At 42.4% G+C, this 22972-nt stretch overlaps 1 protein-coding gene across 1 annotated transcript; it reads left to right on the forward strand.

The window, feature by feature from the left end:
* Positions 1-396: 396 nt before the first annotated feature.
* HSD17B7 (hydroxysteroid 17-beta dehydrogenase 7) lies at positions 397-19548 on the forward strand. Its single transcript, XM_010984424.3, has 9 exons — positions 397-593; positions 2476-2679; positions 5809-5901; positions 6962-7076; positions 10161-10355; positions 14274-14378; positions 15099-15155; positions 16697-16795; positions 19247-19548. The coding sequence occupies exons 1-9, from the start codon at positions 559-561 to the stop codon at positions 19346-19348; spliced, it is 1005 nt and encodes a 334-aa protein (XP_010982726.2). The 5' UTR covers positions 397-558; the 3' UTR covers positions 19349-19548.
* The last annotated feature ends 3424 nt before the right edge of the window (positions 19549-22972 follow it).

Consider the following 22972-nt stretch of genomic DNA (forward strand, 5'->3'; position numbering starts at 1 on the left):
GCCCGGGTCTACACATCCAAAACAGAGTAGAAAAGTAAATAGATGATAATCCCCAAGCTTCAGTTTCTAGACCCAACCCTTTTCCCTACTATAAGGAGTTCTGCTGCAAATATCCTGAGGTCTTCCTGCGGTGCAGTGTCCATCTGAGGCGCCTGGGTACCCACCCCGAGGGTGTCACGAAACCCGCAGCCGAGCGCTCGGCTGGGAGGACACCCCCACCACCACTGCCGCCCGGCGTCCCCGGAGCGGGGCGGGGCGTGGGCGGGACACCTGCACCGCCCAGGGGCCGGGAGAGCCCGGATTGGCTCGGGCCTTGTGCGACACGCGGCTCCGCCCCTCGGCCTATCTCACTCCATCTCCGCCCCCTGCTCCTGGGACCGTTGGCTGCGTTGGAGGAGGGGCCCAGGGGGTATCGATGACGCAAGGGGCGGTGGGGCCTCGCCGGACCCTGATTGACGGGCTGAGGGGCGTGGGCGTGGCTGGGGCGAGGTCACCTGTCAAAGTCCTTCGGAGCCGCTGTGCCAGGTGCCCGTGTGCGTGGCTTCTGAGTGCACGACGATGCGGAAAGTGGTTTTGATCACCGGGGCTAGCAGGTGAGGCCTCCTTCGCCGTCCCAGGGCCGGGGGATCCGAGGGAGCAGCAAGTAAAGGGCCAGGACGACCCGCCACCTGTCCCTGAGCTTGCCTCCGTGGGGACTCGGGCCGAGACCCCGTTCCGCTCTTCCCTGGGTTCCCCACTGCGCGAGGTACGGGGCGTGCCGGCCCCTTGAGGTGCTCAGTAACTGGTGTTTTGAATTAACCATGACAACGGAAAGAAAAACTCGAGCGCCACCAAGAGATGAGGTCTCAGATGAACCTCTCATACCTAGGAAAAGGGCGCTTCCCACGCAGACCTCGGCCCCTTCCGTGACTGTCTCGTCACTTTTCACAGTCAGTGCCTGGCAGTTTAGTCGTGACCACGTGGCCATATCTTCTACTCCAGCTATTTTATCTATGCGGGACTTCCGCCCTCAGATAAATTTCAACCTTCATGAGCATTAGAACGGGGAGGGGGAAGAATCTCGTTCCATGTAACACAGTGCTAGACACCTAGTATACACTCTTCAGAAACTCAGGGAAAAGTGACTTTTTCCTGTTAAGGCACTGTAAGGAGGGTGTGCAAGTAACCATTACTACAAGTGGTTAATTACTCCAGGCTTGCGCATTTGGATTCAGCCTCTTCTGTTGTCTGTTTTACTTCTCATTTGCAATTCCGTGAAGAATGTGTGGAGGGTTTAACCAAACCATTTTTCTAATTGTTGCATTTGGAGATGGGGGGTGGGGGGTGGGTTAAGACTGAGGATATGTTAAACGGCATTTGAAATTAGTTCACTTTGCAGTTATCTAGCCCTGTCCATGTTAACTAAGCCAAACCTGATAGGTGTCTGTGATGGGCAGAATTTTAGTGTGTCCTCTCCTGAGTGACTTTAACAACTGGTATGGTGCTATCTATGTTGAAGTTGCTTAAACAAGTCAGAATTGATTTTATGTGTTTGTTTCTTTTACATATATTGTCATATGTGCAATTGTATATTTATATTAAAGGCCTATTCTCAAGTGGGGATGAAGAAACTAATATATTTGATGTTCTGTGAGCAGGGCCAACAGGTTAGTGATGGTGCTAGGCTCTTTTGGGGGTTCTGACTCTGCCTGGAATCAGTTTAAGTCTTGGGAGAAAACCCATTTTCCCAGGGATTCATTGCTATTACCCAACCTGATCTGACTGCTGTCCCCATCACAATGCTTTTTCTTGTCATTTGTCCTTGACACATGTATTCATCCTTCTTCTCTTATCCTGGTACCCATCCTATATTTCCTCTTCCTATCTTCTGCTTAATCATGTTGAGTTCTTTCTCTTCCTGTTGGCTATTCAGTCATAGTAGTTAAGAGGGACTCGTACCTCCTGCCAGTTACTTATACCGCTTCCTGAAAGATTCATCCATTTCTTATCAGGAATTTCTGGTGCTTCTGATAGTGGCACTGATACCAGTTAGAGCCCTTGCCCTTGAGAAATCTAGACGATAAAGTAAAATATGCACACATGAAACCACTAATAAGATGATCTTTTCAACGTTTGCTGGTGATGTATTGAATCATTTTCATGAGTGTCATAATCAGTGTAGAATGAAAACCACTGGTAGGATAAGCTCTGTCTTAAAAGAAATGCTAAAGGACAACTTTCATTTGCAGTCCAGTTATTTGCATCATCAAGCTATTGCAGAATGAGAGAAACACAAGCTGGTCAGCATCCTGAGCAAGTGATTAGAGTTGAGGGGGGTTCCCCCCTTCTCTACATAATTTTTTGAGTCCTTTCTGTCCACCTGGGCTCCTGATTAGCACTCAAGTGGACAAAATCAGACTTCTGAACCAGAGAGAAATGCCTCTCTTTGGCACCACCTCAGTTAATGCATATTCTGTCTCTGAATTGCCCTCCCAGTGGCGTTGGCCTAGCCCTCTGCAGGCGGTTGCTGAAGGAAGACGATGAGCTTCACCTGTGCTTGGCGTGCAGGAACCTAAGCAAAGCGGAGGCCGTCCGTGATGCTCTGCTGGCCTCCCACCCCGCCACTGAGGTCAGCATCGTGCAGGTGGATGTCAGCAGCCTGCCGTCGGTGTTCCGGGCCTCCAAGGAGCTCAAGCAAAGGTATGCCTCCTGTTGACAAGTTTTCTCTCATGTGTTTGTGCAACACAAGAGCTAATAAAATAAGAAGGGATAGGAAAATCTAAAAAGGAGTAGGTGAAGTGTTAAGAAGATACACTGAGGAAGTCTGTATGCAATAACTCATTATGTCTCAATACCACGTTTTCATTCTCAGCCATAGTCATGGCTGTTCCATGAAGATTAATTTGAGTTCCCTTTGACACGTGGTCAGTTGTGACGCCTTCCGTTAGTGTAACTCCTTTGATGTTTGAATGTATTGTTTGCATCTTTCCTTCACGTAAGAACTTCATTAAGTAGGTAGGGCAAGTACTAACAAGAAAATTCCCCAGGCCACTAAACATTTATTTATCCCTGGACAGTGATTGGCATGTAATAATCATTTGATAAATATTTAGTATATGGAGGAATAGAGTCCTTGGATGTATAACTGCTCAGAAAGTGTACAATAAATTACATATAGGTGCACAATACATTTTTCTGGAGAGAGAGGGTGTTTTTTTTTTAATTCTAAGAGGAATTTATGATCAAAAAGTCAGAAACCCTGCACTAGTCCATGCTGAGCCCTAGCGCTATCTGGAATCATTAATTTAGCTGATAATTTAATTAATAAGTTATTAATTAAATTTTTGTAGTTGAGGCCCTTAAGAGGCAAGAACTGCTTTATTTCCTTGGACAACAAAATGAAGTTCAATACAAACGGGAAAGGCCTTCTTGGAAAAAGCATTGGCTGAAGAATAATAGTTGGCGGATTTTTTGTATTTATTGATAGCCATTGGCAGTATCCTGGTCCAGATGCACATGTTACAAAGCAAAACTTGTTTTCTTTATTCGTTTGTCTCCCTGCACCCTTAGCCCTTTGTAAATGTGGTTTCTCTCTCTACTGCTGAGCTTCTAGAATTTTCTGCCACGTTATCTTCCTAAAAACAGCTTTTCTAGGTTCCACATCTCTTACTCTTCCCTAACTTGTCTCCAGATCTGTGAAACTGTAGTTATTGTCCCTATTGGGTTAAAACCCTTCAAGTCAGGAGAGAGGTTAGGAGTTTCAGGTCATGTTTGCAGGCTTTCCCCAAACCTTCTCAGCCAGTTGGCTCTCTCATCTGTTTTGTATAGATTTAATTATATTTCCTTATTTACCATAAAAGAACCTTTATCCTCAGTTCATAATAGCCCATTTCAGTGCAGTTACCTCTTGAGATTTAAAGTGGTATCATTCATAGTATTGACTATGCTCAATTGCCTTCAAAGTTTCAAGATACTTAGTTATCACAGTTTTAGTAATTTAGTATTTAGCAAGATATTTAGTAATTTAGCCAAAATTTAAGGTAGTGAGGCTGTGGGGGAGAAGGGAGCACTAAGATAATGAGTTGTTCCAGCTGCCTGTCGGCATGTAAGTGCAGCTTTGATGTATTTATTTAATCTTCAAAACAGCTCTCTTTGAGATGGTGGTATTATTCAAATTTAGGAAATGGTGGTTGTAGTAATATTCACAAATTTGGGAATATGTGTCAGTGCCCAGATAGATCTCTTGCTTATATGAAAGACCTTCTGCATTTAATGGTCCAAATACCTTCAATTATAGACCTAAAGTTAGAGCTGAAGAGAACTTGAGAAGGAGCCTTTCCAATTGGCTAAAGCAGCACCATTCCTGACAACTCGTCTTTCCACCTTGATCCTCCCTTCTATTAGCTACGTGCTGATGGAAACGAATAAGAAATAGTGGCTCTGTTATATCCAGAATAGAGGAATTGTGTCAATCATTTAAGCTTTGAGACCAGTAAGTATGCCATTTTACTGCGACCAGACCTTAATTTGGAAATTTGCAATTTGCAATTTGCACTGTTTGCTAAACATTTCCTCTCCATTCCCAGCCAAAGGTGTTAATATTCTTAGATAAAAGTTTGCAGATTAGATAATGGAACAACTAACAACAATGGACCTGCACTGTTTTTGTGGCACTTACATGGATAACCTGACAGTTTATAATTAGTCACGTGGTTGTTGATTACTTATAGGATGATCAAGAAGTCTGTGTGATCTGTATTGGTAACCACTATGATTCTAAGCTGCCAGCTTTAGAATCTGTGGCCTGTATTGTCCTGGGCTATACAGAGAACATGGGGATGTGTGGTGTATAGAATTCTAGGAGACGTTTTGAATATTCATGGTGTCTGTATTATAAGAGCAGGCAGGCACTACTTGTCTTGAACCCAGTTCAAAAGGGATACACTTACATAAGGCTTATGCAGGTGAAAAAGCTTTCTCAAGTCAGCGTTTTCACAGTTCTCTCCATGGCAAATCTCCTGGAGCAAGCCTGTCACGAGTATTTTATCCCTATTCAGCTTCTAAAACTTGTTGTATTCTTGTGAGCTTTCATCATTTTAGGACACAGAGCGTGGCCATGAACAAGGAAAGGTTTCCGCATGGATCAGATGCTTTAGCAGATATCTGTTGATTCTTATTTTGTGGTTGGCTTTATTCCTTTGATAACCATGTAAGTGTAAAAAGCTATAGCTCTAAACTGCTCATAGAAAGAATGAACAGTACATATATGTAAATTTTAAAACAGTTTTATCTCTCAGTGAGTTACATTTCCTAGAATAAACTTTGCTTACCCCCCTAAATAAATAAATAAATAAAAGCACATGGAAAAAAATTTAAAAGATATCTTGGCATTCAGATTCTAGCATTCATGGGTTAGATAAGGTGAATATCAATATTATATAAATTTTGCTTGTCACTGAGGGAAGGTGGGAATCTAAAAACAAAACAAAAAAAACCCCAAAACTTTCTAAGACCAGGAGAGTGGGTTCAGTGGACAGAAAGTTACCACAGTGCCTTCTTGGGAGGACTAAGCTGGAAGGAGTTGATCAGAGAGGATTTGACTTCAAAGCCCTTTATAGCTCTCCAGATTCTGTTTGAAGCCACCATCCAAGAAAGAATATTCAAATGTTTACCACGGCTAAAGAAGAACTGTTGAGAAGGTAACACTGATGCTTTCACGTGCTGTGGCCAGCTTTTTGGTTCAGAAAGTACTTTCTGTCCTGCATAGGCCTTCTTCATCCTAGTCACTTCAGAGATAACTAACAGTCTTTTATTGGTTTTTCCTTACAGGTTTCAGAGATTAGACTATGTATATCTAAATGCTGGGATCATGCCCAACCCACGCCTAAACATCAAAGCACTTTTCCGTGGCCTCTTTTCAAGGTAATTTCCATCTTGAAGATGGACTGATTGGAAGAAAGGTGTTTATTTTTCTGCCTTGTTCTGCCCCCAGTATGTTAAGCAGAGGGGATGAAGAGGTGTTGAGAAAACTGAAGACAGGAAGGAAGTGTTGCAGCCACGAGATGAAACAAAAGCATTCATCTTTTGTGCCGCATGCGCTGGGTCTCATGGTGTCCTGGGCCCCAGCACATGCCAAGGGGCTGTCTGAATGTGCCGATTAGCAAGAGCATTTCAGAACTAGGCAGAGTCATCAGTGAGACTCTCGTACCCAGGAAGGTGACTTTAGAAGCAATTCCCTGCTGTTTGCCAGGTGTTTTCACCAGTGGGCTGGGAAAACGCACAGAACTAAATACCTTCCTGGGACATTCTCCATACGCATTGGTATAGTGGCTTCCAAAGATGTTTAACCGCAACCTACAGTAAGGAAACATCTTATTTTATGACCCAGTATACATATTCGTAAATAGATATTCTTTTACTGCTTGCTTCTTCCTAGACTGCTACTTCTGTTTTACCTCTCTGCCCTTAAACACACACACTTCCACACACAAACTCTCACACTACTCTTGACCTGCTACATTGATCTTGCAACAAACCACCATATTAGTATGTTCAATGCCTCAAGAATTCTCAATAATAAAACAGCCCTGTTTAACTTTGTTCAGCAGTTAAACATCCATTTGTGCCAGGGAAGACTTTTTCTTCTTGGCATAGCCATTAATCCCCCAGGGAAGTTTACTTGTAACCTGATTTGGAAAGAGGTGAAGGGAGTTTTTGGCAGGTTTTGGAGAGGCTGAAGTTCCTATTGGTGGTATGAGCTGTAAGTATGTGAGTCCTTCTGTGAATTGGGGGTAAGGCAGCATTTTAAAATTCGACTCAATACGCACAATAGCCCAGTCTGAGAAGTAAGTATTTTTATTCCTGTTATTACAGAGTCAAGAAAAAATGTAGTTTGGGGGTGGGGGAGAGCAGGAAGGGGTGTTTCTTTCGTATCTTCAGTTAAAGAAGCTTTAAAAAGTCATGCAATTGTCTTCTGTTTCAGAAAGGTGATTCATATGTTCTCCACAGCAGAAGGACTGCTGACCCAGAATGATAAGATCACTGCCGATGGGCTCCAGGAGGTGTTTGAAACCAATGTCTTTGGCCACTTTATCCTGGTAAGAGGGCTTTGGGGTTAATAAGTCAACACTGAGAGCTATGATCCTAAACCCTTGCACAGATACATCACTGTGCTATTTCGTTACGCTCATTAGTTTATGGCTAGCATTAAATCTTTGAGTGTTTCAATAGAATGATCGCAGTACTCTTTGAAAACATTGCTTCCCTAAAGCAGCCTATGAATACACTTTTTTCTTTTGACATCAACTTTAGAGAATGGAGAGAAATTAAGAAATAGACACACAAGCAGCTTCAGAAACAAGGTCCAGAATTGCAAAAGTGCCCCAGTCCTGTTCTCAGTAGTCTCTGAAACTGGGCTTGGCGTCAGATAGGATGGGGTCATAGGCAAGCCATGAATAAACAATACTTCATAGTTAATCTTTTATTATCTTGATTTGTGATTTTTTTAAGCATCCAGACTTGGGTGTTGCAATTCCAGACATACCTAGAAAGCTGAGCCAGGGATGGGCAGATTGTCTGGGTGGTTCTGTGCTCTTGCCTCAGGTTTAATCTCATAGCACAGCTTTAACTTCTAGATTAAGTAATGCCCAACTCTGCTGCCAGTTGCTTATAATTCCTTGATGTGGGACGAACTCCTTCTGATGCTGGGTTTGTGGGCAAAGAACCTGTATCTCTGACACTTTCATATTCACAATCACTTTTTCTCCCCTTAAGCCTACTTTCCCTCAAAATTGGATCTCCTTGAGGACTAGCCTATATTTACAGTAATTTAAGATATACATAAACACTGAAATATTGTGAAACCATTAAAATAAATGAGGTAAATATTTTGCATCTACATGGGACAGCCTCCACTATTTATTGTTGAAGAAATAGCAGGTTGTAATATGTATAGTGTGATCTCATTTGTATAAACAAACAGAAAAATACATATCTTTACATTTTGCACATACATGTATATACTATTTCTAGAATGATACAAATGAAATTGGGAACAGTGGTTGCCTTTGATGAACTGGGGTGCTAGGATGTCAAGGACGAGTGGGAGATTTGTGTTTTATTTTATATCCTTTAGCACTTAAAAAAAAATGTGGTATTACCTTTTCATTGACAAAAGTCAGTTAAAATATAGTCAGGATGGGATTGAATTCTTACCTAGTCATGTTTTATAACTCTGCAGAGATCCATTATCTAATATTTCCTTTATCTTTTTATAATACTCTCCTCTTTCTTTGCCCTCTTTTTGAATTATTAAATTAATTAGCAATGATCAAGGAGAAGTTAATTGTTACTACTGACAGATTGTAGTTGTTAAGAAAATATAGTTGGGTAAACTGGGTTGGGGGAATGGCAGAGGGGAGCTGAGGCTGTAGGCACGGCTATCACAGGTCTCCTGGTGACGTGACTGGCCCTTGTGTATCCTTCTGTAGGGAGGCATGTCAGCAGGGATTTGGGGACTGATTTATCACATAAAGTAATAGGAAGCCTTATGATGCCTTCCACTGTCTTCAAATTAAGTTTTCGGAATCTTACCCACTTTTTATGGAAAACAGACTTAGATTCTAGGTCCAGGTGTAAATGCATTATCTAAATGGACCCACCACCATATTGATACATTACTATCTTTTTTTAAATTAAACATTTGCTCTATTTTTTTGTTGGATCATGCACTATCTCCCAATTACAATTAGATTTGTTTTATGCCTTCCAAACATTAGCGCACTCAGCATCACCTTACCAATAACCGACTATAAATCAAACTAGGTCACAGTGGTTATGTCCACATCTAGATTGTTAGGGTGATCAGGAACTCATGTGTGTTTGCTTTAGGTTTTAATTCTTGGTTATATCTCCAGATATGAAAGAGCTGAGACATTACTATTGACGAAAGCCCATACTTTATTCACATTTCTTCAGTTTTTCTAACGTCCTTTTTCAGTTCCAGCAACCCATCTAGGGAACCACTTTACAGTCAGCAGTCAGATTTCTTCAGGCTCTTCTCGGTTGTGATAGTTTCTCACACTTGCCTTGTTTTTGGTGACCTTGACAGTTTTGGGATGACTGCTCAGGTATTTTGTAGACGGCCCCTTGATTGGGCTTGGTCTGTTTTTCTCATGGTTAGAGTTGAGTTAGAGCTGTGTTTTGGGGAGGAAGACCACAGAGGTCAAGTTCCATTCTCAACACATCGTGTCAAGAGTGTACACCATCAGTAGGACTTACCAGTGTTGGTGCTATCTTTGCTCCCCTGACTCGAGGTAGCATTTGTCAGGTCTTTTCCATTGTTAAGGTTTTCATTCCTCCTTTACATTCTGTACTCTTTGGAAGACAGTTACTATGTGTAGCCCACATCTCAGGGGTTGTGCTTGACCTCCTTAAGGGTGGAGTAGCTACATAAATTATTTGGAATTCTTCTGCAAGGGAGATTTGTCTCTTCTGCATTGAATTCATTGCTCAATCATTTATGTATTGGTCAATTATACCTCAATATAGCTGAAAAAAATAGTTTGTTATATCTGTATGGACTCATGGATATGTTTTTTCTACTTTGAACTATAAATACTACTTTATTTTCTTGCTCAAGTTATTTTAGGTTGGGCCAGTGGGATCTCTTGCAGTTGGCACCTGTATATTTCTGACATACCCTCCTCAGTATGACTTTCTGTTTTGTTTTGATCATGTCCTTTCTGGCAGCCCAAGGTGTTTCAGGCTCATTTGTGTATTTCCTGCCCCAGTCTCAGATGCAGCCATTTCTCTGTTTCCTTTTATTGGAGAAGGGTATTAGAAACTGAGATCTGGGTGCACAGTGCTGTTGAGATAGCATTTGCTTCTAGGCCCTCTCAGCTAACAGAGCAAGGACACTCACATGGGCACACTGACCTATTTATGCATAAATATCTATAAATATTTTATGTGTAACCACCTGTGTCTCTATTAAGGTAAATGTGTCTAACTCTAACCCATCACCGTGTGGGTCAGTCTAGCCTCCTTCTCTAGCGTATCTGTCATGTCCCACTCTTAACAATGGCACACTCCAGTGTACATTCATAGTGGTTTCAAAATGGTTATCTTTATGCCCCCGGTATAATTGGGTACATTTCTGTTTCTTTTTTCCCCTCATTCAGCTTCAGGAGCTGGAATCTCTCCTGTGTCACAGTGACCGTCCATCTCGGCTCATCTGGACCTCATCTCGCAATGCGAAGAAGTCGAATTTCAGCCTTGAAGACATCCAGCACAGCAGGGGCCAGGAGCCCTACAGCTCTTCCAAATATGCTATTGACCTTCTGAGCGTGGCTTTGAACAGGAAATTCAACCAGCAGGTGAGGCCTGGCTCAGGGATGTGGGGATGGCAGGGCAAGGGTTTCACTACCACAGTTGACTTCCTAGTAAGATGGCCGGCTTTCTAATAGCTGTTGCAATTTAGAAGGTGGCATATTGTGTCTTGAGCAGTATTGCTGTGAGGACAAGATAAGACATGACTAAGATTGATAGTTGTTGCAAATGAAAGTTTTAGGGCAGAGATAATTCGCTCCTGAAATTTGAAAGGTATATGGCATTTAGTCCTTTGACATTTACAATAATTATTGAAAGATGTGTAGTTTTATTGCTATTTTGAACTTAGTTTTCCAGTTGATTTGGTATTTCCTCTTTGTTCCTTTCTTTTTCTTTTTGTGGTTTGATCATTTTCTTTTGTATTATCTTGGTTTCTTTTTTGTTTTTGTGGCTCTGTTTTGTGTTTTGATTTGTGGTCACCCTGTTTTTCAAGTATATTAACCCATTACTACATCTGTTTGCTTTAAACTGATAGTCATATAAGCTCAAAAACATCCCAAAAAGAATGAAAAAAGGGAAAAAAACTATATTTTCTTGCTCCCCTCTCCCACCTTTAATGATTTTGATGTCCTCTTTTCCATGAGAAAGGGGATGGGGAAGGGATAAATTTGGGAGTTTGAGATTTGCAAATGTTAGCCACTATAAATAAAAATAGATTAAAAAAATTTTCTTCTGTATAGCACAAGGAACTATATTCAATGTCTTGTAATAACCTTTAATGAAAAAGAATATGAAAACAAATACATGTATGTATATGCATGACTGGGATGTTGTGCTGTACACCAGAAATGGACACATTGTAACTGACTGTACTTCAATTAAAAAAAAGTATATGGGGGGTTCATTCCCTATTCTGTAGCTCTCCAAGAGCTATAATTTAGGTTAACACTACCAACAGTCCCAACAGCCACTGTTAAGCCACTATGTTAATTAAAACATAGTGACTTGCTATGTTTTAGGTGCTGTACTTTTCATCTGTGTGTGTCATGTGACACCTTTCCCATCACCGTGAAGTTGGTCTCAGTATTCCCATTTTCACATGAGGACACTAAAGTCTGGGACCAGTAAGTCATTTATCCAGAAGTTACACAACACCCATAAACAGTAGCGCGGAGAGTTGAGCCCAAGGCTGTCTGATTTTATAGCTTGGACTTGTCCCACTACCCCATGCTGTCACACTGGATGTCACAGCACAACCAGCAGTTAGAAAGCCTTCTGGGCAGTGGTGGTCTTTGGTGAGACTGCAGGGCTTTGTCTCCGAGAGGACCCCGGGTTTAGAGGGTGTTCCTTCGGAGAAAGCAGCCCTTGTCGGACATGCTGGCTCCTTGTGGCCTCTGTGGTCTGGAACTTAACTGCTTCTTTGTAGGTCTCTCTTGCCCTGGGTCTAAAATCTTAACTGGAAATCTCCAGTCTTTCCCATGGGCATTTTCCTTTGTTTGCTTTGCCTGTGTTGTTTGAGGGTAGAACCTTGGGGAAATTTAATTCTGCTAATATTTACGAAAGACTTACCATGTTTAGGGAATTGGGCCAGGCGTAGAATCGAGGAGGAAGGAAAAGTAAAAAGACCATGAAGAAGCTATCTGCCCTTAAGGGACCTTCTTTGATCGTGCATTAGCTACAGCAATCTAAATCTTATGTAATGGTCTCGACCTAGTTTATTCTGGAATGGGGACCTTTATCAGATGGAATTCTGGTTCTGAGATCTGACTCTTAGAATCATGCCTCTTAGTGAAGAGGGTGGGGTAAAAGTAGACTCTGAGAGCATATTCTCTAGAATCCCAGCCCTGCCTCCAGCTTTGTAAGCTTGGACAAGTTATTTAATTTCCCTGTGCTTCAGTTTCCTCCTCTGAAAAACAGGGATGATGATCGTGCCTGCCTCGTAGATTTGTTGGAAGGGATGCTTGAGGGGACTGGTATGTGGTGGTCCCAGCAGTGCTTCGTGCTCAGAATGTGCAAGTGTGTGTGTGTGCGTGTGTGTGCACACCTGTGGGTGCAGATGGGTGGGGGGTGTGCTATGTATGTGCATATGTGTGGGTGTGCATTTCCACATGCACATGTGTGGGTTTGGTGGGTGTGTGTACATGTGCATGAATGTGATTGAATACGTGGTATGTGTGCATGGGTGTAGGTGTCTGTGGGCATATGGTCTGTGCATGTGTGTGCATGTGCTTATGTGTGTTTGTGTGTTGGCCATTGTTTGTTGTTGTCATTATTATTACTTGAGCTCAGTGTGTTGGTCCAATTGTGAGTTTCCGTCTGAGGTTTCTTGAGATGTTTAAAAACTTAACACAACTGCTTGTCCTCTGGAAACTTCCTGTTAGGGGTAAGGTCAGAGTGCATGAGCTTCTTTTTTCATATAAATAAAGCTCTGGGATTTTACTTGTCTCAATTGTCAAGTAAGTTTTGGGATTTTACCTTTTACAAAAAAGGGAGATTTAGTGAATGCTGCTGCCTCCAAAAATCTGTGTGATTGGCTTTGGAGCCCATGATTTTTCCTCCTTGAAGAGAGAAGTAGATAAGAAAGAACTACATCCCTTTGAAGCCTTGTTTACTAGAAAGGTAGTCTGGTCCACATCGGCTACCTGATAGAGTTTAACCATCATCCATGAATGACCCCTCGCACAAATCTTACGGAAATACTTACAGCGCTCACACTCATTGCATATGATTACATCTGTGGAAGGGCTGTAATCCTGGATAAGACAGCCTCCCTGCTTGTTTTAGTTGCTCAATGTCAGAAAGTCATATGTGTTGCAAACCCTGGATTTTAGTTCACAGACGCCATCATTTAGAGCTGAATAGGCTATAACTGTTCCGGGCTAGTTCCCAGAAAAAAACTTTTCCTTAGTCTGTCTTAGGGGCAAAATATGTTACTCTCTTGGGGAGAATTATTTTATCTCTGGGGCTCCTGACTCTTTTCAGAGGACTGTCGGTGAATCAGGGGGACTCTTGGGGGCTGGACTGTCTGCGTCAGGTACCGCCAGGCCCCGGAGACACTGAGTGAAGGATGAAGAGCTTCCAGCGTCGGATGCTCGGGGTGCTCTCTGTGCACCGAACTGTCCGTGTTACACTGGCACTTTCTATTTTTCGTTTAAAAGAAAAAAAAAATAAGATTGAAAGCAACAAAAATATGAGTTAAAATAGTCAATGTCAAAATAAGGTAAAATGTAGTAAAAATGAGACCAGTTAAGCTAGTAAAATAAATCGCAGTGCTCCGAGCATTACTGGAGACCGCCCAGGGCCCTTTCTGTTATTCATACGTGCTCCGTGTTAACTGGAGCTCTCTTTACAAGCAGATCTTCCTACAATGAAGAGTCCTAGGCTAAGCACCTGATTTAGAGCAGTTGCAGGGGATCTTTGTGGAACCACACAGCCCTCCGCTCCTCTCTGATCTGGCAGCTCCCACCTCACGCTAGAGAGATGCGTCTTACGTACCTGCAGGGAAACAGAGACACACTTGAGGTTATTTTCCAGATAAGAAATTTCGTGAAGGCAAAGACTGTACTGGGTGTGTCTTTTTTTTTTTTTTTTTTAATCTCCACTGCTTATTACGATTGGCCAACTGCTCTTCATTTAAGCCAGTAACATGGAAAACTCAGGTAGCCAGGTTCTACTTTTCTCATCCAGCTTCAAGCCTGGTTATTCTCTGTGCTGTAAGTTTCTTGAAACTAGAGACTTCATCTTGCTGTTTTTTGCAGCCTGAGTGCCTCTCATGGTGAGTTCTCAGTACGTGATTCTTAAATGGAAAGGGACCACCCAGCTTCGAGGACAGCCTAGAGCACAAATCCTTGATACCCTGGCTCCCTGGCTCATTCGTGTATCTTTTTTAATTAACTAGCATATAGCTGGACTCAGTCAATGTATGTTGAATTAAAATCGATTGCTACCCCTCTCTGTGCTCCCAGGGTCTGTATTCCAGTGTGGTGTGCCCAGGTACGATGCTAACCAACATAACGTATGGGATTCTACCTCCCTTAATATGGACACTGATCATGCCAATCATATGGCTGGTAAGTGATGAGTACTTCTTTTCTTGGTTGACTTCAGTTGTTCTAGTTGGCACCCAAAAGACGTGTTTAAGGGTTGGGAAATGATTTTAAAAAATTTAAGAAACCTGAAGGTGGCAGAGTTCCATTTCGCTCAAAGGTTTTGAAGTTTCTTAATAAGTGACCTTTGCTTCATACTACCTGATATTCCCACTGCAACACCATATGAGTGTCCACATTTCTTTAAGGAAATGTCTCTTTGATCATGCACCATAGGTCCCAAGAGTTCTATGATTATATAATTTTGGGAAACTCGTGTGCATTAAATGTTTCCAAGAAGGGTATGATGGTGCATCATATGATCACAGAATTGTGTTTTTGCTTGTTCGTTTTGTTTGGTATTCTGAGCATCTTGTAGGACCAGTGTCCCTCCAGCACACATAAGAAAATGCTGCTTTTAGGAAATGACCCTCCCTTGCAGAGCTCGGGGAAAAAATACCCGTCCATTATGGCAGGCATAGAAGAAAGATGAGAAGGAAATACACCTTCATGTTAAAAGTGGTTGACTTGAAGTGATGGAGATTAAGTGACATTTATTTTTTTAGATTTCTTTAATTTTTGAAACTGGAAAAAACTGCTGTATGGTAAGAAATGCAGGTTGTCTGTCTTAATATGTAAATGAGTAATGCTCTGGTGACTCTGCTCTAAACTGCCACAAAATGACTGTTGTTTTCTCTTTCTCAGCTTCGCTTTTTTGCAAACGCCTTCACTTTGACACCAGACAATGGAACAGAAGCACTGGTATGTTACTAGAGTTTCAAAATCTTGCATTCACTTTGCAGACGTAAATTGTCAGTTCAATGGTTTAGAAACAATCTCAGCAGAAAAAGGAACAAGCTGTGAATAATCAGAGTCCTGTCTAGGGTTAAGGTGTTAGGAGTGAACTTTGAGGGGTTAGTATCTTTCATGGCGCCGGACACCATGCTTGTGGGGACAGCACTTCTGTAGGAGCAAGGTACACCAGCAGCCAGAGGAGAGCAGTGCAGTGGACGGCTGCCAGGGGCAGGCAAAGCAAGGGGGTGGCTGGGCGGTCAGTGCGAGATTCCCCGTGGAAAAGGTGTGTTTGGCGAGTCAAGATTAGTGGCAACCAAGTCCAGCTCCATTTCCTTATGTGAAGATTCTCTTTCCTCTGTTACTGTGGGAGAAGCAGGTTGTTACTTTGTTAGAATGGGCAAAGGACATGAACAGAGAGTTTTTAAACTGTTTTCATCGTATGAAAAGATGTCCAGTCTTACTCATACTAAGAGAAATGCAAATTAACATTATAATAAAAAACTATTTTTCAACTCTGATTAGCAAAGATTAGAAAGCTTGACAATATACTGTTTTGTCAGGGGTCTAAGGAAATAAGCTGTCTTCTCCTTGCTGGGGGGGAGTAGGTTGATACAGCCTCTGTCAAGGACTGGCGAGATTGCTCAAAATAATAAACACACATACCCTTAATCCAGTAATTGCATCTTTGGGATTTTATCTTATAGATGTACCAAGAGTTACATGGAATGATATATTTATCATTCATCACAGTGAGGTTTGTAATAGCAAAGACTGGGAACAGCCTCTATGTCCATCAGTTGGAAACTGATTATATAAATGTTGGTACCTCCATGAAAGTGAATGCTGTGCCACTTTGAAAAAGCAGGAAACAACTCCTGATATACTGATTTGAAAATATCTCCAGGGCCTGCTGCTCAAGTGAAAAAATGCAAAGTGTGAAATAGTGTGTACATTTTGCTTCTATTTGCATAGAAGAAACAAATGGATATATTTTTAAGCAAATAGATTTTCTTTGGAAGAATACACAAAATACCAGCGAGAGTGCTTGCTTCCAGAGAGAACAGCTAGGTGGCTGGGGAACTGGGGAGGGAGGAAGACTTACTTTGTACCATGTACGTCTTCTGAAATGTTGTACATGTGCATGCTTATCTGTTAATGAAATGAAATATTACATCAGCGACCTGCACTTTACTGTAGCATGAGGTGAGTATCCATGCTGAGTAAGCTCAAGTTCACATGCCATGGATTTTAATTTGAGGATTAAGGAAGAGACAGCTAAAATATGGGGGGGTGCTTTAAACAATTTTTCATTGGCTACTGTTAATTTTAAGCAGGCTGCCCTGCTTTCTTCCTTCAAATTACAGCAGTGGTTGGTAAAGACATCACAATTAGCTGATGTTATTCAGTTTTAGAACTGGGGGCTCCGTGAAATGCAGATGGTGAATCCCTTCCAGCCTCACTCACCCCAGGCAGAAGAGAAGAATCACTGACACCCTCTTCCTTTCCAGGTCTGGCTTTTCCACCAAAAGCCTGAGTCTCTCAATCCTCTGGTGAAATATCTGAGCGCCACCAATGGTTTTGGAAGCAATTATGTGACGTCGAGAAAGGTGAATCTGATTCCTCCGTTTCGCTGAAGAGGTTTGCAGCTAGGCTGAGGGACAGGTCCCTGGGTTCCTGACCAGCCCCACCAGCCACCCAGCTGCTCATCCCCGGGTCTTCCCTCTCTGCTCGCTGGCATCGCAGTGGTCTGTTTTCACGTCTGCCTGCCCTCTCCTGCCTCTCCATACCTTCTCTCCACCCAAACTGCTCTCACCCTTCTTCTTTCTACTGATTGATTTCTCCTCTTTATCCTGAAGATCTCAGCCTCTTGTGACCTTTTGCATTAGATCAGATGCCTCTGTGCTAGGCTTTTTTGACCTCTTGTGCCAGTTCTGCACAGAATTCATTCACCATCGGCTCCCCTGTCTGAGTCTAAACTCTGCGAGGAGGAGGAGTGCACCGCCTTTCCTATCACGTTGCCTTGCCCATGACAGGTGCTCAGTGAATGTGTTGCAAGTTGGATGAAATAAAACATGTCTTTCTGAGCGAAGTTAGCTTCTCTTTGAGAGTTCAGTTCTGCTTGTGACGATGATAAGCTTTAATAGATTAGTGTTTTGAAGAGGCAGGGGATGGAATCTGGGGGAAAACAAAATGAGTGCTGTGTTTTTTAGACTCTGTGTAATCCTCCAAAAAGAACTTTAACATAGTCACATATTAGAAAATGAGAAAGTTTATTTTGACCCTGTAAGAATTAATTTTGTTGCATTTTTGTTATGAGGAAGGTTTATTTCAGCCTGTCATTTTTCACTGCCTAGCTTACTGTGAGGAAGCATTGGCATGAAAGGTTTAGATCGAAGCAAATATGTTATCTCAGCAAAGTCATCGAGGTAATGGGCAGTAATCCTGTCTGTGTCAGTAGCTTGAGGTCTAAGGGGAACCATGCTCTCTGCTTCGCGTGGTGTGTGCTTACTAAAAATGAAACTGTGACCCTCCGGTGTTTTCTAAAGTATGTTCCATGGGATGCTAGTTCCTTGAGAAGATTTGCAAAAAGCAGTTTGTCAGGCATCTAAGTTTGAGAAAATTGTATTCCCCTTTTTCAGAGATGTGCACAGTGCACATTAGCCCAGTAAAGGCTTTGAGAAGTTGACACGGTTAAGAAATATGCATGATGTATTTCATCCCGGTGTTTCCAAGTTGTTCTTGATTGTATGGCTTTTTTTTCCTCTTCGGGTTTTACATAACACTTAACAACATCCCAAAGAACACACTTTGGGAACTCTTTCACAAACTAATAACCTTATTTTCAGGCCCTGAGAGTTTGTTTGAACTTACTATCTATTGGTCTCAAGGGAATGATTTGTTTACAAGGCGAGAAAATGTTTAATTTTATAAACTGAAGTATTTTATTAGCATCTATGGAAATACATTGCAGAAAGTGTTTCAGCCTTTGATTAACTTGGGGAAGTCAGTTTTCTGCTCTGTTAAAAGGTTGGGTTGACTAAAGAGATCTCTAATGCCTCTTCCAGTTAAAATATGAAAAAAACCTCTAACATGATTGAATGAATATAAATGTTATGTCCAAAATATTGTAAAGTTTTCTTTAGCATTTAGCTTTTTAGCTCTGTAAAGGAAAAGCTTTTGTTTTGGGGGTTTATGCTCTGTGTTGATTTGAAAAGACGTATCACTTTATAGGGGCTGAGAGAAGTTTTCATTTTCATTCAATGTATCAGTTAAAATGAGATTCTCTTCATAAAACAGAAGAATAAGATAATAGTGGATTAAACAAGATAAAAGCTTAGATTTCTCACACGCAGGTTGAAGAGAGGCAGCCTCGGGCAGGTCTGGCAGCTTCGCAAATTGTCAGGGTCCCAGATTCCTTTTATTACCACCCACCATCCGTAAGGCATGGCCCTCATCCTCACAGCTCAAGGAAGCAATATGGAAGGGGGGAAGGGGTGCCCCACTCCTTCTGAGGATACTCCTGCGTGGTGCCACACGACACTTCCAATTATGTCTCATTGGCCAGAACGTAGTCACCCACAAGCTTCAGTGAAGGCTGGAAATGTCATCTTTTCATCTGGAGGCTGGTGAGCTCAGCTAAGATCAGGGCTCTTTTACTAAAGAAGATGAATATTAGGAGGTAGATAGCAGTTAGAATTTTTAAAAACTGTTGATTTTTCTCTTTTGTCCTTTCTTTTATCACGGATGGTTGGTGTCTTCTGTTACTAGGTACATAGGAGTTAGGGGAAACAGCAAAACTCAGCTCTTCCAGTCTTGCTATTTAAGGGAAAAGTAGGTAGACGCGTTGAATGCTGGAGTCTGGACTGAGAGTTAGCATGTCCTCAGGATTCTGTCCTCAGGCTTCCCCACAGTGCAGCCACTACAGCCCTTTCCAACTGCCCCTCCCCTGACTCTCCCCCTCCCTGGTTCTCTTACATACGTTAAATGGCTTCTTACATTCAAATACTGTTTGTTTCATTTTTCCTTTCAATTCATCCCTATCTTTGCTTCTTTTCCAGATGGACCTAGATGAAGACATTGCTGAAAAGTTTTACCAAAACCTATTGGAACTGGAAAAGCGTATTAGGGTCACCATTCAAAAAACTGATAACCAGAGCTGACAGTGCCGCTCTCTGAAATGTTTCATGCCTTCTGTGGGTTCTGGAGCACATGGGTTTCCACTGGGTTGGATGACATGCATTTGTGGTAAATGGAACTATAATTTTCCCTTTTCCTTCATTTCAGAATCACCTCTAATACTGTATGTGTGTGTGCACATGAGAAAAAGATCAATAAAATATTCATTGGATATTCTTAAGAATGGTGTCACATCAGCATTGTGATAGAGTCACTCAACCGAGTATCTTTTTATTTGTTCTGACAACTGGAGCCCTACACTTCATGGGATTATTACCAGATGGGTCGACCAAACCCACGCTGGGGTCCTAGCCTAGGCCGAGACTCCTTATGTCAGCCAGGCAGGTTCTTTTTCCCATCAGAATCATGCAGCCAAAAATGAAGCCCACGCTGAGACTGGAAGAGCACAAGCTTTATTCAACAGCCAGAGAATGGAGACGGGGGAACCTAGTTCACAAGTCAACTGCTCAACCCAACTTGGGAGGAGACACCAAGTATATAGGAGGGTTGAGGTGAAAGGGAGGGAACTGGAAAGTGTGGGAAGAATAGTCATGAGTTATCCCAGAACAGGGGTCTGGTTTGGACCTGGAACTGACACAGCTCTCCTTTCCAGTCCTTGTGCAGGCTTTTCTGGTTTTTGTCATGGCAGTCACCAGCTGTCATGCTGCTGGTGGGTGTGTCATTTAGCATGCGAATGGAGTACAGTGAGTGTACCATGAGGTGCAAGGTCCACTGGAAATCAGATCTTCTGCCATCTTGGGTCTAGTTGGTTCCAAATGATACTTTTTTTTCCCCCTCTTTGCAGTTTCCTCCTGAAACTTAGATAAGAGTGGTTTCTATTTGAGGAAGGGTCAGGGTATGATCCTGGGACAATAGCCTTGGTAACAAATCCCCTCTTTCCTTTTTACTGTTCCTCATTCTTTTTTTTTTTTTTTAACAACTTTATTGTGGTATAACTTCTGTACAGTAAAGTATACATATTTCAGGTGTACAATTTGATGAATGAACTTTGAAAGATCTATGCATCTATTAAACCACCACCACAATCAAGATGCCTAATATTTTCATCACTCCCCAAGGGAGGATGTGCCCATGAGAGGGAGCTGTGAAAGAGGGAAGGTTCTGTCACCTGGGAAATTAGAAAGGAGCTTCAGAGGCACAGAGGAGCAGAGACAGAGCAACTGTCCAGCAGTAGCAAAACAGAGAGAGCAGTACACATGGTCCTGGTCACCTCACTACACTCCCCAACCTGAGATGCACACTGAAGTACATGAAGTGGCTGGGTGCTGAAACTCAGGCTTCAGGAGACTGACTTGGGGAGAGGACTGGGGTGTGGAACAGCCCACAACTGGGGGCGTACACAGGACACAGCCTGGGTCTGCTGTAGAAGCCTCATTGTTAACATCTGCACTAGGGGAGGGGTGGGTCCCCGCCATAGCAGTGTCCTTCTCCGCGTGCTCACGGTGGGTGCAGCTCTGCCTCTAGGAGCACTGGGAGTGCACAAGCCCTGGCGGATGCCCCTGTGTGGAAGTGGGGCTGAAACCTGAGCCCTGTCAGTGGCTTTGTGACTTTAAAGGATTTATACAGCCAGTGTCTTTGTAAGCTCAGCACATGCAGGACATCCCAGTGGATTTACTGGTGCCCATGAGGCCGAGGACAGTCTGGAGTCAGCAGCTGCAAGCTCTGTGGGCCTGTGAACAGGGAGGCAGGGCCAGGTCTACCCTCATTTCATAGCTCCCAGGGTGAGTCCAGGTGTTCAACTATGAGCAACGACTGCGGGTCCAGGTGCCTCATTTCAGGGGATCTGCACTGGTGGCTTTGTCAGCACAGCACTGAGGGACATCAAGACATTGCCTGCACTCCCATGGCTGAGGCTGGGCCAAGGGCAGCAATTGTGGCCTTTGTGAGCTTGCACAGTGAGTGACAGGCAACACCACAGAGTACACATCCTAGCAGACAGCTCCTGTGGAGAAATACTCACTGACTCCTCTCCTGGTGGAACTGATCCTGTCCTGCTCACCCCACACCACAGCTCAGAGGCAGGTCTAGAGACTCCTATGCCAACAAGTGGGGAGCAGACCCTGCCCCCAAAGGGCTATGACAGCCACAGAGCAAAGAGGTGGCCCCACGCAACATCCAGTGCAGGCTCTGATCACCACAGCACCCATCATCTTCCCTAGCAAGGGGATAAGGGTCAGCAAACACTGAGGAGAGATCTGTCAGGTATCCAAGCTAAAAATAGCCTTCACACCAAAAATAGTGGGCTTACACAGGCTACATTCCCACATAAGAACAGTCCCTCAAGGTCACAGTAGATAGCTATTTCCCCGAAATTCATAGACTCAGGAATATAAGTAAAAAGAAGCAGAGGAACTACTCCCAATTAAAAAGAACAAGAGAAATCCCCTGAAAGAATAAACAACGAAACAGACGTCTTCAGTCTACTGGATCCCCAAGTTCAAAAAGGAAGTAATAAAAATGCTGAAGGAATTTAGAAAGGCTATTGATAGAAATGCAGATCACTGTAGAAAATATAAAGAGGAGCCAATTAAAATTAGAAAACTCACTTGTTGAGGTGAAATCTGAGCTAAAGGCAATCCACAGCAAATAAATAAAGCAGAAGAACAAATAAGTGATCTGGAGGATAGAATAATGGAATCATCCAATCAGGATAGCAGACAGAAAAAAAATAGAAGCAATATATGAGATCTATCGGACAATATAAAGCAAGCCAATCAGTGCAGCACAGGGATCTCAGAAAGAGAAGAAAGGGAAAAGAGGATCGAAAATGTATTTGAAGAAATTATGGTTGAAACATTCCCAAACCTTAAGAAGAAAACAGATATCCAGATTCAGGAAGCACAGAGGGTCCCAAACAAGATGAACCCAAACAGACCTATGCCAAGACATAATTATAATTAAAATGGCCAAAGTTAAAAGAGAATTCTAAGGGCAGGAAGAGGAAAAAAGTTAATTACGAGGGAACCCCCATAAGGCTATCAGCTTCTTTCTCCACAGAAACATGGCCAGAAGAGAGTGGAAAGGTATGTTCAAAGTCTTGAGAGGGGGAAAACTTGCAATCTAGGGTACTTAGCAAGATTATCATTTAGAATAGGATGAGACAAGCAAAAACTAAAATACTACAGCAATACTAAACCTATCCTAAAAGACATATTAAGAGGTTTTCTTTAAATAGAAAAGAGGCAAGAATCTATAGGAAAGAGAAAATCACACTTGAAAAATTAAATCACTTAAGCAAGCCAGCACATAGATTAAAAAAGAAATTGTGAGAGTGATGATGACTGCAATGAACAGCACAAGGATAAACATGAAGGTGGAAATAGGACATCAAAATCAAAATGTGTTTGGGGGGGTAAGAAACATGTAGAATTTTTTTAGAATGTGTTTGAGCCTATATGACTACCAGTCTAATGCAAGTAGGTACAGTAATGGTTAACATACTTTCAAGTTAACATACTCGAAAACTAAGGTAAACACAAATTTAAAAAAATACAATAGATTCACAAAAACCCAAAACTAGAGAACTCAAGCTAATACAAAGTAAAACCATCAAACCACAAAAGGAAAAACAAACAAAAACAAAACAA

The sequence above is a fragment of the Camelus dromedarius genome, chromosome 23 (genome assembly GCF_036321535.1).
Source record: "Camelus dromedarius isolate mCamDro1 chromosome 23, mCamDro1.pat, whole genome shotgun sequence".
Taxonomy (NCBI): domain Eukaryota; kingdom Metazoa; phylum Chordata; class Mammalia; order Artiodactyla; family Camelidae; genus Camelus; species Camelus dromedarius.

Coding starts and splice junctions, on each gene's coding strand:
- HSD17B7 (XM_010984424.3), top strand. CDS start 559: ATGCGGAAAGTGGTTTTGATCACCGGGGCTAGCAG. Junction 7,077..10,160: donor TCTTTGGCCACTTTATCCTG/GTAAGAGGGCTT, acceptor CCCCTCATTCAG/CTTCAGGAGCTGGAATCTCT. Junction 16,796..19,246: donor ATTATGTGACGTCGAGAAAG/GTGAATCTGATT, acceptor CTTCTTTTCCAG/ATGGACCTAGATGAAGACAT.